Source organism: Podarcis filfolensis, assembly GCF_964270895.1.
Source record: "Podarcis filfolensis genome assembly, chromosome: 1".
In the NCBI taxonomy this organism is placed as follows: domain Eukaryota; kingdom Metazoa; phylum Chordata; class Lepidosauria; order Squamata; family Lacertidae; genus Podarcis; species Podarcis filfolensis.
Genome location: NC_139604.1, coordinates 23,985,394 through 23,999,779, shown reverse-complemented (window position 1 = coordinate 23,999,779; position 14,386 = coordinate 23,985,394). Strand labels below are relative to the sequence as shown.

General features: G+C 40.8%; 1 protein-coding gene across 6 annotated transcripts in view; it reads left to right on the top strand.

Moving 5' to 3' along the window:
• The window catches only part of ZNF385B (zinc finger protein 385B), a 203,038-nt gene that overhangs the window by 22,364 nt on the left and 166,288 nt on the right, over nt 1-14,386 (top strand). For 5 of the 6 annotated variants that reach the window (XM_083629808.1, XM_083629803.1, XM_083629811.1 and 2 more), the window contains exon 2: nt 13,710-14,012. In XM_083629808.1, coding sequence (XP_083485934.1) covers nt 13,710-14,012 — 303 coding nt within the window. Of the gene's footprint in view, nt 1-13,057; nt 13,122-13,709; nt 14,013-14,386 lie in introns of those variants that run through there. The other variant, XM_083629810.1, reaches the window with a different exon arrangement.

The window sequence follows — 14,386 nt, the reverse complement described above, 5'->3', positions numbered from 1 at the left end:
CGAGGAATTATTTCTGGGTTAGTGGCGTCTGTAACCTGAAGCATCTGTAACCCGAGGTACCACTGTAAATGTGTTTGTGGAGGGGGGGGCAGTGTTAGAAACTGAGAAATTCGGAGCTAAATGGTACCTTAAACGCAGGTTATAGGCACAACAATGGAATGCCTAAGCGCACTTTTTAAATAAAAAGAATACAAAACTGAAAATGAATGAACTGCAGCTAAAATACAGTGGTACCTTGGGTTACATACGCTTCAGGTTACATACGCTTCAGGTTACAGACTCCGCTAACCCAGAAATAATACCTCTGGTTAAGAACTTTGCTTCAGGATGAGAACAGAAATCGGGCTCCGGCAGCGCAGCAGCAGCGGGAGGCCCCATTAGCTAAAGTGGTGCTTCAGGTTAAGAATAGTTTCAGGTTAAGAACAGACCTCCAGAACGAATTAAGTACGTAACCAGAGGTACCACTGTACTATGTTCATTTTTCACATGGTCTAGTCATTCCCTTGCCCACCCCCCCTAATATTCTTAAGAGGGTTTCTTCTCCAGTCTTCAGAGAGTAGCTGGAAGTGGGGAGACACTTGCACTCTGCAGTTTTAATCTGAAATCTGCAAGGCCTATGCAGGCAATTAAGAGTGCATCCCTCTACGATGGTTTAGTATATTCTCTTTTTTACTTTTATGCTTTTTTATTTGTATAGGGGGAAAAGGAAAGTGGCGAGTGTAGAAGTCCTGGAAGAAAGCAATAAATAAATAAATATGTTTCCATTGATAAAATATTGAACACTTGAGTGTGTTGAGAGTGTGCACTCCATGGCTTTGAGGGACAAGGACAAATTCTTTGCAGAGTTGTCAAATTACAAGAACACTGTTATGGTCCTCGCCTGCATACTCACTCCCGAACTCCATAGTGCTGGCGTTTCTGGGTAAACAGAAAACCTCTATCATAACATCCATTCTAGTATGCCACCATTGACTCGTGGGACCACAGACCAATGGTTCTGCATCGGCTGCAGAAGAAGGAACATAGGGTGCAAGATCAGCTTAAGGCACAAAAACAGACAAACTTCAAGAGTATTTGCAAGGAAGTGATGAAGTGTTACCCAGAGGTGGAGCAAGGTGGGTGCGGCACGTCCCGGGTGCCATCCCTGAGGGGGGTGACATCGGCATGGGCAGCGCCCCCCCAGGACACTCCCTGCCGCCAGCGCACCCCGTGGGACACGCGCCACCCCTGCGGGTGGCTAGCCCCACCCTCACGGGCCACTTCAAGTGCTGGAGCAGCTAGCTCCACCTCTGGTGTTACCTTCCCAGATATGTAGCCGAAGTAGGCCAAAAAGAAGGAGGTGTTTTAATGTGGTTTGTTAGTATGTACACTAAGCAAAATGTACCCTTATATAATTTGAGTGTGTACGGCCCCTGACACTGACATTCAAGTGCTTTTTAAGGTGTCTAGTCACACAACCCTTTTTCCAACTGCACATCATCAGCTTTCTAATTGTACATTTTGTGTCCAGCTGCATTAAAAAAAAACCTGAATGACAAAAAAACCCCTGAACAGTATTAAAATTCTAAAGCTGTGAAATTTTTTTGCAGTTTTTCTGTGTACCTAGGGATGGGTTTAGAAAGTGCTTTTTCACTTCCTAAAGTGCTTAAGACTGCCTTTCCCCGGGGGCCTATGTAAACCTTTCACTTCACTTCTTATTATTTTTTTTAAAAAATATTCTTCATTCAACAGAATGGTTGAGTCCAGCTACTTACAGCCTTGTCAACAGGTTCTGTTCTCTGCCCGAGGCATGCATGAACTGTCTCAAAGTGCCTTCTGTTTATGCACCCGTAGTAGCTCTCTGTTCAATAGTAGTTCTACGTACAGGTGCCATAGATACTTATATTGAACAGCAGAATCGGCTCTCTGGCTCTTCTGCTTCTCTTACAGCAGTTGGCACCATTTCAGAGTTTGCTAGTTCTACTCCTATGTGGAAGACCCTGTTGATTTTGGATGCTATCACGTCAAAGACATTGAAAGATGATCTCTACGATGTATCTCTTCAAGCAGCTTCCATTGCAGATTCTTCCCTGGATGCCAAATACACTTTAATGCTGGACCTATGGCTTTCCAGCACTGTCGCAAGGTACGAAGGTGAAGGACAACAAGCTTCAGGGAGCAGATATCATTATGGTAACATCTCACTGGCCCAGGAGAGATTGCTTAAAGATGTCAGTCAGAGCCCACTGGAAGTCATCTGTGTCATGAACCAGTAGTATGTCCTTACCCTCATGGGAACCTTCCTGCAGTAGTGTGAGATTAAAGGCAGAGTGCAAGGCATAGAGAGGAAATTACCCTCTGTTTGAGAATTAGTGTAGGATTGGTTTAGCATGGGTTGTTTTTTTTTTACTGGTACTTTTACAAGACAAGTCATGAGTAAGTTAACTAATTCTGGCTCGTAAAAGGCATAGTGGTAATGTTATTTAATAATCTTATGCACAGGCTGTATGCAGTTTTTTTTAATAAAAAAAATGCAAAGGCTACTAATGTACTTTATAAAAATAGAAACATTATTCATCATCCTGAAAGAACAAAGAAGCAGAAGAAGAACTGCAGAGGGCTGCCACTACTCCCAACCATGATCTGTATACTGGGGTAATGCTTACTCAGAAAGAACCATTCTCCATACTTCCTGTAGCCCCTGTCCAGGCAGGTCGCAAAGCCCTGCTGTTTCTTTCTTGCTCTTCCCAGCTTGGCTACCCATTTGTTTAAAATTATAATTGTGTTCATAGGGAATGTGGTTCGGATGAATATTATACATTAGGCGAAGCTAAACATTCAGTAACGGAGATGTGTTTGGGAACCTGAATCACCGTTGGAGGGTGGTAAAGGCAGGCACAATTTATAGAGAAGAAATTGCAGGTGCTTGGAAGGAGTATTTAATTGTTATCTCCTGCAACTTTGTCCTGCAAGCCCAGCAGGCAGAAATTTCTGAAATATCATGGGGAGAAGCGCATGGTGAAAAAAGAGTTTAGGTTACCACCTGCTCATTCGCATATTCTACCCTCAAAATAACACCCTTCCTGCTTGCCACCCTTGCAGTTTTGAAAACAAGGTTCCCAGACCTGTTTCTACTGATGAACATCTAATTTTTACCTGTGGCATAAAATGTGGAAGTGGGAGCTGGGATTCTTTGAATACAGTTTTTGTGCGGTGTTTTTGTTTCTAACTGATGTTTTGTTTGTGCTTCAGCTGGTCGAGGCTTTTGTTTTGTTTATGGGATAGTAATTTAATAAACATGCAGAACTTTAATTGAGTAATTTAAACAGTGCTTCAGCTGATGCTGCTGTCTTTGAATTCTTCATTTCTTTACGTGCTTAATATACATTCCATTAATACTGAAGTTTCACAATATAGAGGCTCTAAAAAAAACTGCTGTTGGTTGAGCATTATGCTATTTAATTCTTGGTGTCTATTGCCCTTTACAATAAATACAATTTGCAGTGTGGGAACTGAACAATTTGTATTTTAAAAAATATATACACTCATATTTTCTGAATGTGAGTCTCTGAATAATACTTCTGAGTTTCGGATACCAAATAGCAAAAGGGAAGAAGAGCATATATAAAATCAATTAGTTTAGTGATTCTATATCGAATATCAAAACTGAATAGAACATTAAAACCCAGAGCCAAATAAATACTTAGGTGTGCACAAAAGTTTGGGCATGTGGAATTTTGACTTCTTGCTCTCCAACTCTCCCATTTCAGCTGTGACTGCCATGTTTCCCCCCTGTTCCAAGGAAAACTCCGCTTTCCAAACAACCTGATTTTTCAGGAACTATTTGCCTTTCTTTCATTCTCTCATTTTTCTTTCTTTTTTCCTTTGGCATCATCCTTGCATGTGGTCTAAATAAGTATCACATATCAACTGTATAGCAAGATTTTAGATATATACTAGCTTGTATGTTGAATACCCAATAAATTTGTTTTAGGGATTTATACCTTCTCAGGCTTCAAAAACCTCCCCATGGAGGTTTACACAACATAAAACAGCAGTGGTGAAACAGGATAAAAACCAGCACTGGAAATAAAACTAAAAAAATGAATGGAATTTATTTATTTATTTATTTATTTATTTATTTATTTAAAAAGTCTTTGCCTGGTGATAAAATGAGAACAAAGTGGGCACCAGGTGAACCTTTCTGGGGAGAGCACTCCATAATCAAGGCATCACCAAAAAGTCACTAACTCTAGTTGTCAGTCATTGCATCTGTGATCGTCTTGGCAGGGGTGCAGCTAGCTGCTCTGGCACCCGGAACGGTGGGGGGGCGATCTGTGCACAGTGGCGGCATGGCGTTCCATGCACGGGGGCGGGGCGGCAGGGCGCCATTTTGTCAACCCCCTCAAGGATGACACCCGGGGCGGGCCACACACACCTTCCTACACCTCTGAATCTTGGTGGGAATGGCAGCCATAAAAGGGTTCTCTGATTATCTCTGTGAACAGGTCAGTTCCTATGGAGAGAGTCAATCCCTCAAGTGCCTTGATCCGAACCCATAATTTCAGTAGCAGAGTTTGTTTGTTTATTTGCTTGCTTGCTTTTTTCTAGACTGTCCTTTATCCTTACAGATGCCAGAGTGGTGTGCAATAAGAACAGTATAATAAATTGCGGCACATACATGTCCTTTACAACAATAAAAATCGAGAGTCCTAATACAGTGGTACCTCGGGTTAAGTACTTAATTCGTTCCAGAGGTCCGTTCTTAACCTGAAACTGTTCTTAACCTGAAGCACCATTTTAGCTAATGGGGCCTCCCGCTGCCGCCGCACCGCCGGAGCACGATTTCTGTTCTCATCCTGAAGCAAAGTTCTTAACCCGAGGTAATATATCTGGGTTAGCGGAGTCTGTAACCTGTAGCATATGTAACCTGAAGCGTATGTAACCCGAGGTACCACTGTACTAAAAAACAACAATTGCCTTATTATTGCATTTTTAACATGGTATAGAAATGTTTTAGCAGTTGACAAACTGTTGTCAATTGACAAATCCGTGTAGAAGATCACCTATGAAAAGTCAATAAATCTAATTGCTTATTTTCCCAGTTTAACTACTCAGGATGTTATTTTGAGTTGTAATCCTTTTCAAAATGAAGATCCAATGCAAGAGAAAGAGAGTTCCTATGCTCACACTACATCTGTACCCAATCTGTTCTCCCCACCCATATATGACAACATTATCAAATACTGCATTTTGACATAGCAGGTATTTCAAAGGGGCCAAGATATATTTTTTCCTGATGAAGGAACTCCTGTTAACAAGCCTTGTTACAAGAGCAGCTTCTGTAAGCATAATAGCTACCAGGTTTACAAATAACACCCTCATTGGCAGCATCTGAAAAAGCATAAAGTACCGTATTTTTCGCTCTATAAGACGCACCGGACCACAAGACGCACCTAGTTTTTGCAGGAGGAAAACAAGAAAAAAAAATTTTTTTGAATCTCAGAAGCCAGAACAGCAAGAGGGATCGCTGCGCAGTGAAAGCAGCAATCCCTCTTGCTGTTCTGGCTTCTGGGATAGCTGTGCAGCCTGCATTCGCTCCATAAGACGCACACACATTTCCCCTTACTTTTTAGGAGGGAAAAAGTGAGTCTTATAGAGCAAAAGATACGGTACTCTCCTTCACCTCTTGCATGACATTCTGAAAGCAATGCTGCTTGTTTATAAAAGTTGTGGAGATGGAGGGAAATGGCAAACCTACTATGGGATGAAAATCTGTCAGTGTATGGCTTAAAGGATGACTTCATAAACAATGCAGATTTTAGCTTATCACTGTGTATCACTGTTCTGCATTCAGTTTTGGGGTAGAAAGATGGTTCCTTTCATCCTCCTCACCCCACCCCCAAATAAAATGCACATGAAAGGCTATCAGCACTGCCTTTGCTAAAACAATAGCTCCTCTTGTGTTTTTGTTAACGCTGCTGGATATTGCATGCAAGGTGTCCTGCATATGCTGCTCACTGCAGTATCCCAGTGGAACTTGTAACCCAGATGGCTCAGACCATATGCTTCTACAGTTTTTAGCTATGCATCATGAAATAATACATAGGCCACGAGGAAAGACGTGTAACGTTTGCTCAGTACCAGATATGGCACATACTCCTTCCAAGCATTGTAGAGGGACTATATAACACTCGAGGAAGCATGAGTGAAACACCTTTGAGTGCTCCTCATTCCCAAGCTAGGGACTTCAGGGAAGCACAAAGTTACCAAAACATACTAGTGTTTGCCTGATTGCGCTTAGCCCAAATGGGGTTAGGGAGCAGAGCAATTAATGTTGCACAGACTGGAAAAAGGTGGCTCAGCCAGCAATCTACCGTCTTGCCCATCGGGCCCATCTCACACTTTTTAAAAAAACAAAAACAAATTGCCTCCCATGATACTACCCTACACCTGAATTCTACCCTACATGGGAATCTGAGGCAGACCATCGGTCTGTCTGGCTGACTGGCAACAGCTCTCCAGGTTTGCACAATGGGAACATTCCCAGCCATATCTAGAGACCTTCTCCATGCAAATCAGATGCTTCGCCATTGAGCTTGTGGCCTTTCCCCATAGTCATAAGTTTTAGAACTAGGGATGGTTGTGTGAGAAATAAGTCACCACCTTAGGGCTATGTTTGTGGTCTGTGGTGAACAAATGTATGTGCCACCACTATCAGCAGCTGCAGCTTTCCCCCAGGTACATCCTCTATAATTTATCTGCCTCCTCTGATGCTGGAGGGCTCAGCGAGGGGCAATTGGATTAGAGAATGTTGTGAAGTACAGAAGCCTGCACCTACTGCTGGGAATGCAAGTTGGGTGCCCTGTCAGAATGGCAGGAAACTCCAGCTGATGCATAAGTCCCAAGGTTTGGGGGGGAGGAAGAGGACTGGGCAAGGCTTTGTGTTTGTGTCCTGAGCTACTGCTTCCCCCACCATTACCAGCTAAACTTCTAATGGCACCATCTGAGCTCTACAGAGTTAAAAGCCTTCCAAGTACCCCCCCTGCCCCAATCCTCTTAAGTCTCATGCTGTTGCAAAACTGCAAGTGGCACCATACCACATAGGGTTGGAGGGGGAAAGTGATTTGAGAATGTTTGACCTTGTATACCTGGCTAAGCTTTTTAGATTTGATTTGGTGAAGGTAAAAGGCACCTTAGCAGAAAGGATTGCAGAAAAAGACAGACTGCGGGAGAACCTGAGGGAAGGAGGGAAGAGGGAGGATGTGGGCATTAGACTTTAGAAAAGCAGATTTCGACAATCCCAGTGTCATTAAGCAAAGTACCATGGAAAGATTAAGTTATATGAAAAGGAGTGTATGAATAGGGATGGCAGCTTTTGAAAACCATTACTATAGTTAGGAGCCACAGCCATGCAAAATGAGAAAGAATGGTGAGAACTGCCGGAAACTGATGTGATTTGGTCAGGGACCTTCTTAATGAACGGAAAGTCAAAAAGGGGAGTACAAAGGGAATCAAACACTAAGAGAAAGTATGTTTGCCTAGATGAAGTAAGAGCAAAAGCAGAAGTTAGTTGCAGCTGCTGAGAGTTGAAATAAAGTTCCTTGCTAGAAGAGAAAGGAAAACAATACTGCAGGGCAGATAAGGAAGAGAAAAAGTCACAGGACAAAGAACAAGTGTGTGCCGATGAAACATATGCATAATCAAACTAAGTTGCAATAGTCCTGATGACATTTACCTATATGGTACAGGAATTGTCAGTGTAATGCAGCCTTACAAAAAGCTGCTCTACATTGTGTTAACAGGAGCTGTATTTCCAAGACTTGAAAACTAGGCTATGCTGCTGTAGTCAGCACTAATAAGACCTCATGTGTAGGACAATGTTTTGTCCTTGGTGCCATTCTTCAAGGAGAATGGTGAACTGGGGCGGGGAGGGGGGAATTGGAGGAACAGAAAACTATAAATATAATGAAGGCATTGTACATAAACTGTGAAATAGCTGAACGAATGGAATGAGTTTATCCTAGAGAAAACACACTTGAACCAAGAGAATATGGTTACCTGTTTCTGATAACCCTGGAACAATCTATCTCAAGATAGATTTAGGAAACAGCAGGGAAATAATGCATGGATGTGATGCGCTAACGACTGACAAATGTATCGTGGCAAGAGCTTTGTAGGCAAGGGCTTCATCAGGTGCAGGAGTTGGCCAGGGATCTTGAAAAGGGTTCATGTGTAGTAGAGAGGAAACAGTCACCCAAGCGACAGTCAGAAAAATACAATACTTAATCAAGTGAGAGTTTGTGTCACGTCGCATTGAAATCTAAGGCTAGAAAGACTTGAACGGGACAGTCTTGTTCCCGTGAAGCCAAAAATCCAAGTTGGATGCCCACGAATGCCCTGTACACCCCAAAGAGGATTAAATCTCTGTGAGCTGGACAAAGGTTCTTATAACACTACATGGAGGATATATTTTTTTAGTGTGTCAGCCATCCCTATACAGTCCAAAGAGATGCAACATCAGTTTTGCTAATAGACTTTTAACACAGCATATCCATGTCCCCTGCTTCCATCTAATCCCTCCAAGTGTATTTTAAATGTGCTGCTGATTTAATATAGGTATTATAACAACTGAGCAATAGTATACATGGTGCCTAGGGATGCATTGTAATTTCTATCCTTGGTGGTTTCCAGGAAAAGATTATCATTAGGCAGGCAACTGCTGGAGATGTTTTAAATATGTGTACATCATTTTAAGGCCACGGATTTGATGATCCAACTCTATGGTTCTGTGGTCAGTCACTGAGAGTTTGACCCCAGAGCTTTTATGAGGGTGGCTAAGCACAGTTGCTGGCACCACTATCCTTATGAATTAAAAGTTACTTGGTAATAGAGATGGGCAGGTACTTAATCTGATTAGTTGTAATGTTATATCATGCCTTCCAGTGACTTATAGCACTTAGAGATTGTTAATGGAAAGGGCTGCTGCTTAGGAATTACATCGTTTCTATGAAACAATTGCATGGTGCTGTACAGCATTGGCAGTGACCACTAACAATAGCTGAATTAATGTGAATAATCTCTGTACTTTTCAGCAGTCATCAGAAAAGTGATAAGATTCTCAATGTCCGGGGTCACAGGACACCCTATCCCTGTATTAAACCTCATTAGCACTTCCATTTCTAACTTCAAAAAATGATTTAGTAACTGGTTCACACTTTGAACTGGTTCAGATACATTCCATATTATTATTATATCCAGTGTGGTTTTTTTCTGGGCAGGGAAAGGTGAGGAAACTCACCAGGAAGTTTGTTTGTTTATTGCGGGCCCAGTCGCAGTGCCACCCCCCACCGCTGCCCCAGGCAGTGGCTAAAAGTAAGTTGTGATTAATGAACACAAGCAGGCAATGTTCTGGATTAGAAATGCCCACAACTTTATTGATTACAGATATAGGTGGGTTTTTGGCTCGGGCATTGGGTGTATATCCGCTCCAGCCCCACCCCAACAAAAAAATAAATATTTAATTTAAAAAAGGTAAGGGAACTCAGTTACCACAAGTTCCTGCTCAAACTGCCTCCCCCCCGATTTTATCATATACCACACTTTTGTAACTGTAATATAATTCCTACAAACTGAATATAAGGATAAGTATTTATCTGAAGGAGGACTATAATAGTGTATTTCCATACATGACTACCCCATCCTCCAAAATTGTTAGATGCTTTTGCCCACTGTTAAGGCATTCTGCAGCGGGAACAGAAGACACTTTTAGCTCATTTCGGGTATATTTATTTTTGGGTCTCCCAGCTAAGAACAGTAAATATTACAGAATATTAAGTATCTAGATCGATGACGTGGTTGCATTTAGAATTCCGTGTACACATTCTGGTCACCCCACCCTCAGAAGAGATGACATAGTGGTGCAAAATACATTTCTCCGTCCTTCTCCTTGGCTACAAGGATAACAAGAAAACCTGCCTGAACTTTGCATGAGGAAATATATGGCTGTGTGAAATTCATGGAGAAAATATTGCAGTCAGAGGCTCCCTATATGTAAATGCAATATGAGGGGGGGAGGGAAGATGAGATTTGAGCTGTATGGCACCCACAGAATTTGGAGGACTGTAGAGTGGAGACCATCTGCAACGGGGGTAGGATAGCCTGTGGTCTTCTAGATGTTTAAGACTCCAGCTCCCATCAAGTACAACCAGCAGGGCAAGTGGTCAGGGATGGTTGGAAAGGTAACCGTACAACATCTGGAGGGTTGCCAGATGTACAGAGTTCTATACTTACCAAGTCTTGGGAGAAAGTGCTGGATTGTATAATTATGACCGTCCAGAAAAAGCTAAAATTTTCATCAGAGAACATTCTTCTGAACTATGTACCTATTGTATGGAAGTTAACATCAAGGCAACAAAAATGGATTCTACATGCTCTAATGGTAGCCAAGAAACTGATAATGATGAAGAATAAAGGATAAAATCCGCTTTAATAAATGGATAATATGGTAACACTCACAACTTTGGATAAATAGGTCAATATTTGGAATGACTTTATACAAAATGTAGTAGGCTATTAATATTTAATAATTAATATTAGGTTAATAATATCAAAATTATATAAGAATGTATGGGTTAGGGCATTTTTCGTGTATTGCCTATGTTTGTATATTCTTCCTTTCTACACATTTTTGTGCCTTTTTCTTTTTCTCTTTTTCTTTGCATCACTTTTATTTCTTTATAATTGAAAACTTTTCATTAAAAAAATATTGCTACCAAACATCTGGTTAGCCTCTACAAGATCTGGCTGTCCTCTACTATTTCTCATTTGAATTGTACACCATCACTTCTGATTAATTCCTCCGCTTCAGAGAGGAAGGAGGGAGTTTGGGAATACAGGATGGCCTTTGAAGAAGAACATGGAACTTCAATTTCCTTACACACATCCACACACCTTAGGTGATATGCTGAATTAAAGCAAGTGACAATCTATATGCTTGCCTTCAGTTTAACAAGCTCTGCCTCGTGCTCCCAGGGTTCCTCATCCTTATGTTTTTTTTTCTGTGATTTTGCCTCTTTTGAGGAGTCATTGGGAAAAGTCTTTATACTTCTGGAACAAGCACAAGGGAAGCTCTACATAGAGCATATTGCAGTAATCCTATAGTGCTCAATGCAAGGTAAGAGAGATAACATGATAAGTGAAATGCTGCTGCTGCTGCTGCTGCTGCTGACTTTTACTTAAAAATAATAAAAATAGCTCTGATGGAGACTCTTATCAACCAGCCTAAAATTATGGCAACTGGTCCAGAGATAGATATATATATATATATATATTTAAATGGCCTCCTTATATGCCGCCCCCCGCCATAGCCAGTTAGTAACTCTGCCTCATATTCCTTAGAGGGGTGGCCCTATTTAGATCCAAATGGAATTTTCAAGCCACATGTAAATTAGACTATCAGAGACTATTCTAAATTATATTAATAGGATACTGTCATTTCTCCATAGAAGGATTAACATCTAGGTGGCACTGTAGCACAGAAGTCAATTTTAGCAGGCTCCTGGGGGTTATAATTAATATCCAGAGCTAAAAATAAGTAAAAAAGTGCAAAGTAGCAATTATAATTATAACTTTTTATAAGTGACAGAAGAGTGACAAAGGCAACATTGTATGTGGAAAGCTGCCTCTTCTTCAAGTAGTACTTCTATTTAATTGGGGAGGGGGGACAGTAAAATGCAAAGAAAAAAACCTAAGAGAATGAACATTTTGAACAATGTCCAGGTTAACATGGTATTTTTAAAAAAATAGTGCTGCCTTGCCTATCTTTTTCTAACGTCACTTCTTAACTTTTATATATGTAAAAATATGTATATAACCTCACTCACCCTCTGTCAGAAGCACTCGGATCTGATCCCAACAAGTTAAATATATATATATATGCTGGGAGCAAAAGGGAGAGAGAGAACTACCACCATAAAAATAATAAATAGAAATAATAGAATAGAATAGAAATACTTTATTATAAATCCAGTTCTTTATTATAAATCCAGTTCTTACAGCATTTTCGGAAGATGCTAAGGCCCAGATTTCTATGAGTCCCTGGGAGAGTTTCTTTGATGATCGGGAAACCACCAAAATCACCTCTAGTTCTGTTTTTCATTTAAGAAATTATTTTTATTACCCAAGGAAGTATATTTTACTTCTCTAGTTCTCTAGCTGTGCTTGTTCTCTTTCGACATGGTGCATGGGTGATGCAGTCAAAATTGTGTTTCCAGGTGTCCTAAAAGAGTGTGGTGGAATATTAAAGATGTGTCCCCCAAAATTCATGTGTTTTGCCTATTCCGAAAGACACACTTTGTTTTGGTCTGTTTTGAGTCGTTTATTTTGAAACAACAAAACTCATGTATTTTGGGTATGTGTTAAGAATGCCATACCTTTTCAATCACGACAATAAATAATAGAGATGCATAATCTTAATTTATCTGGTTGGTTGGTTGTCGCTTTGGGTTGCCCTGGGCAAGATAAAGCCACTAAGAAACTAACAACCACAATAGTGATGATGATGATGATGATGCCGCCACCACATTTCAGCACCCCTCCATAACACCCTGCACTCCCTCTAAATTTGAGAAAGTGCTGCTGGGGGAGGGTGGCTTGATCAAAATCACCTCCACCTACATTCTGCTAATAGATTCTTGTCTGTCAGTGAAAAGCCACCATTACATATTACCTATAACAACAGAAAGTAACGTGCTTTGTGCCAGTACAGAAGAGGGCATGGATTTAATAAATCGTTTTCCTAATGAAGAGCTTCTCAGGCTTGTAGAAGGTTTTACTGAATAAATTGACACCTTCAGGGTTTTTGACAGTATGAAAGCACGTAGTACCCTTTTGTTTTTTCCATCGCATGTTGCTGTATTGGGTGTTGAACCATCTGAAGTGACTGAGCAGCATTTGCACGTAGTACTTAGACGCGATGGCGGAAACTCAACCTCTCCACCCTCAGTGCTGCTACTCCATAAAAATAATACAGAACCCACACAATCTCCCATGCTGCAGAAAAGCAAAAGTGTAAATGTTGGGAGATCTGGTCATGGATATAATACCATGTGGTTTGGTCCTGGAGCAGCAGTTTTTTAAAGGTGGTTATTAACTTTACAGATCATTTTGTATTATGTTAACTTGTACAGAGGGAGATTAATAAAGGTATAAGGAATGAAGCTGAGAAAGGGAACAAAATTTTTTCATCCATTGGCTTTAATATATTGCTGATTGCATTAAGCAACTATATGCACATCCGAAATTTAAAGGAGAAAATGAAAGTGGGAGGCAGAAGGAGAGAAATGGGAATATTGTATTGAGAAGTTTTATACTGGAAGAAATATAAAAACTCTCCCTAAAAAGAAGAGATAACTACTGGAACAAGAAAATGAAGATGGTTCCCAATAATTGAATACTAACAGTTTTTATTTGCCATTGAGCCACAGCCTGTGTCACATATATCTGCAGGAACAGCAGCCTATGAAGAACTGTGAGAAGCACTGCCTATATTTACTTTTTTATATTATATATTTTTATTATAATAATTATTAGCAAAACTGAATAGAATAGTGCATAGTGCATAATAAAAAAAACAGGTTTATGAAAGAATATGCTGACTTGAAGTACTTTTATATTTGGTTTCTGACCTCGTTCCTTTGTTCCTTTCTTTCCCCCTCCCTTTTGTGTAGGTATGAAACACCCGGCAAGTCCTGACCACATATTTGGAGATGGAATTATGAATCAATCTGCATTTCTGAGGGGCTTTGAAGATAAAGGACTAAGACATGACAGGGCTGACTGTCAATTAAGTAAAGAGAAAAAGAAGATACTGTTTTCCTTCTGTGATGTGTGCAATATACAGTTGAACTCAGCAGCGCAAGCTCAGGTTCATTACAATGGAAAGTCTCATCTGAAAAGAGTAAAACAGCTGAATAATGGGAAGCTACCTGCAAACACGAACACAGGCAATTTGTTTGCAGGTGCCAGCACAGGTACATTTTTTCATTATATATGAGAGAGAGAGAAAGAAGAGAGAGAGAGAGAGAGAGAGAGAGAGAGAGAGAGAGAGAGAGAGAGATCTTAAGTTTGATCTAAAGTGTCAGAGACATTAAGCCTCCCACCCTTTTGTTTGCTCCCTGTAGTGCCAGCCTTGGAAGAAAGCTTTAATTTATTTCTTCGAGTATTGTACTATACTCTAGACCAAGGGTACTCAACCTGGTCCCTACCGCCCACTAGTGGGCGTTTCAGGATTCCAGGTGGGCAGTAAGGGGTTCATGTTACTGCAGCACTGGTGGGCGGTAAAGAAATTTTACCATCAAGAAAGATGCATTAGTGGGCGGTAGGTATAAAAAGGTTGACTACCCCT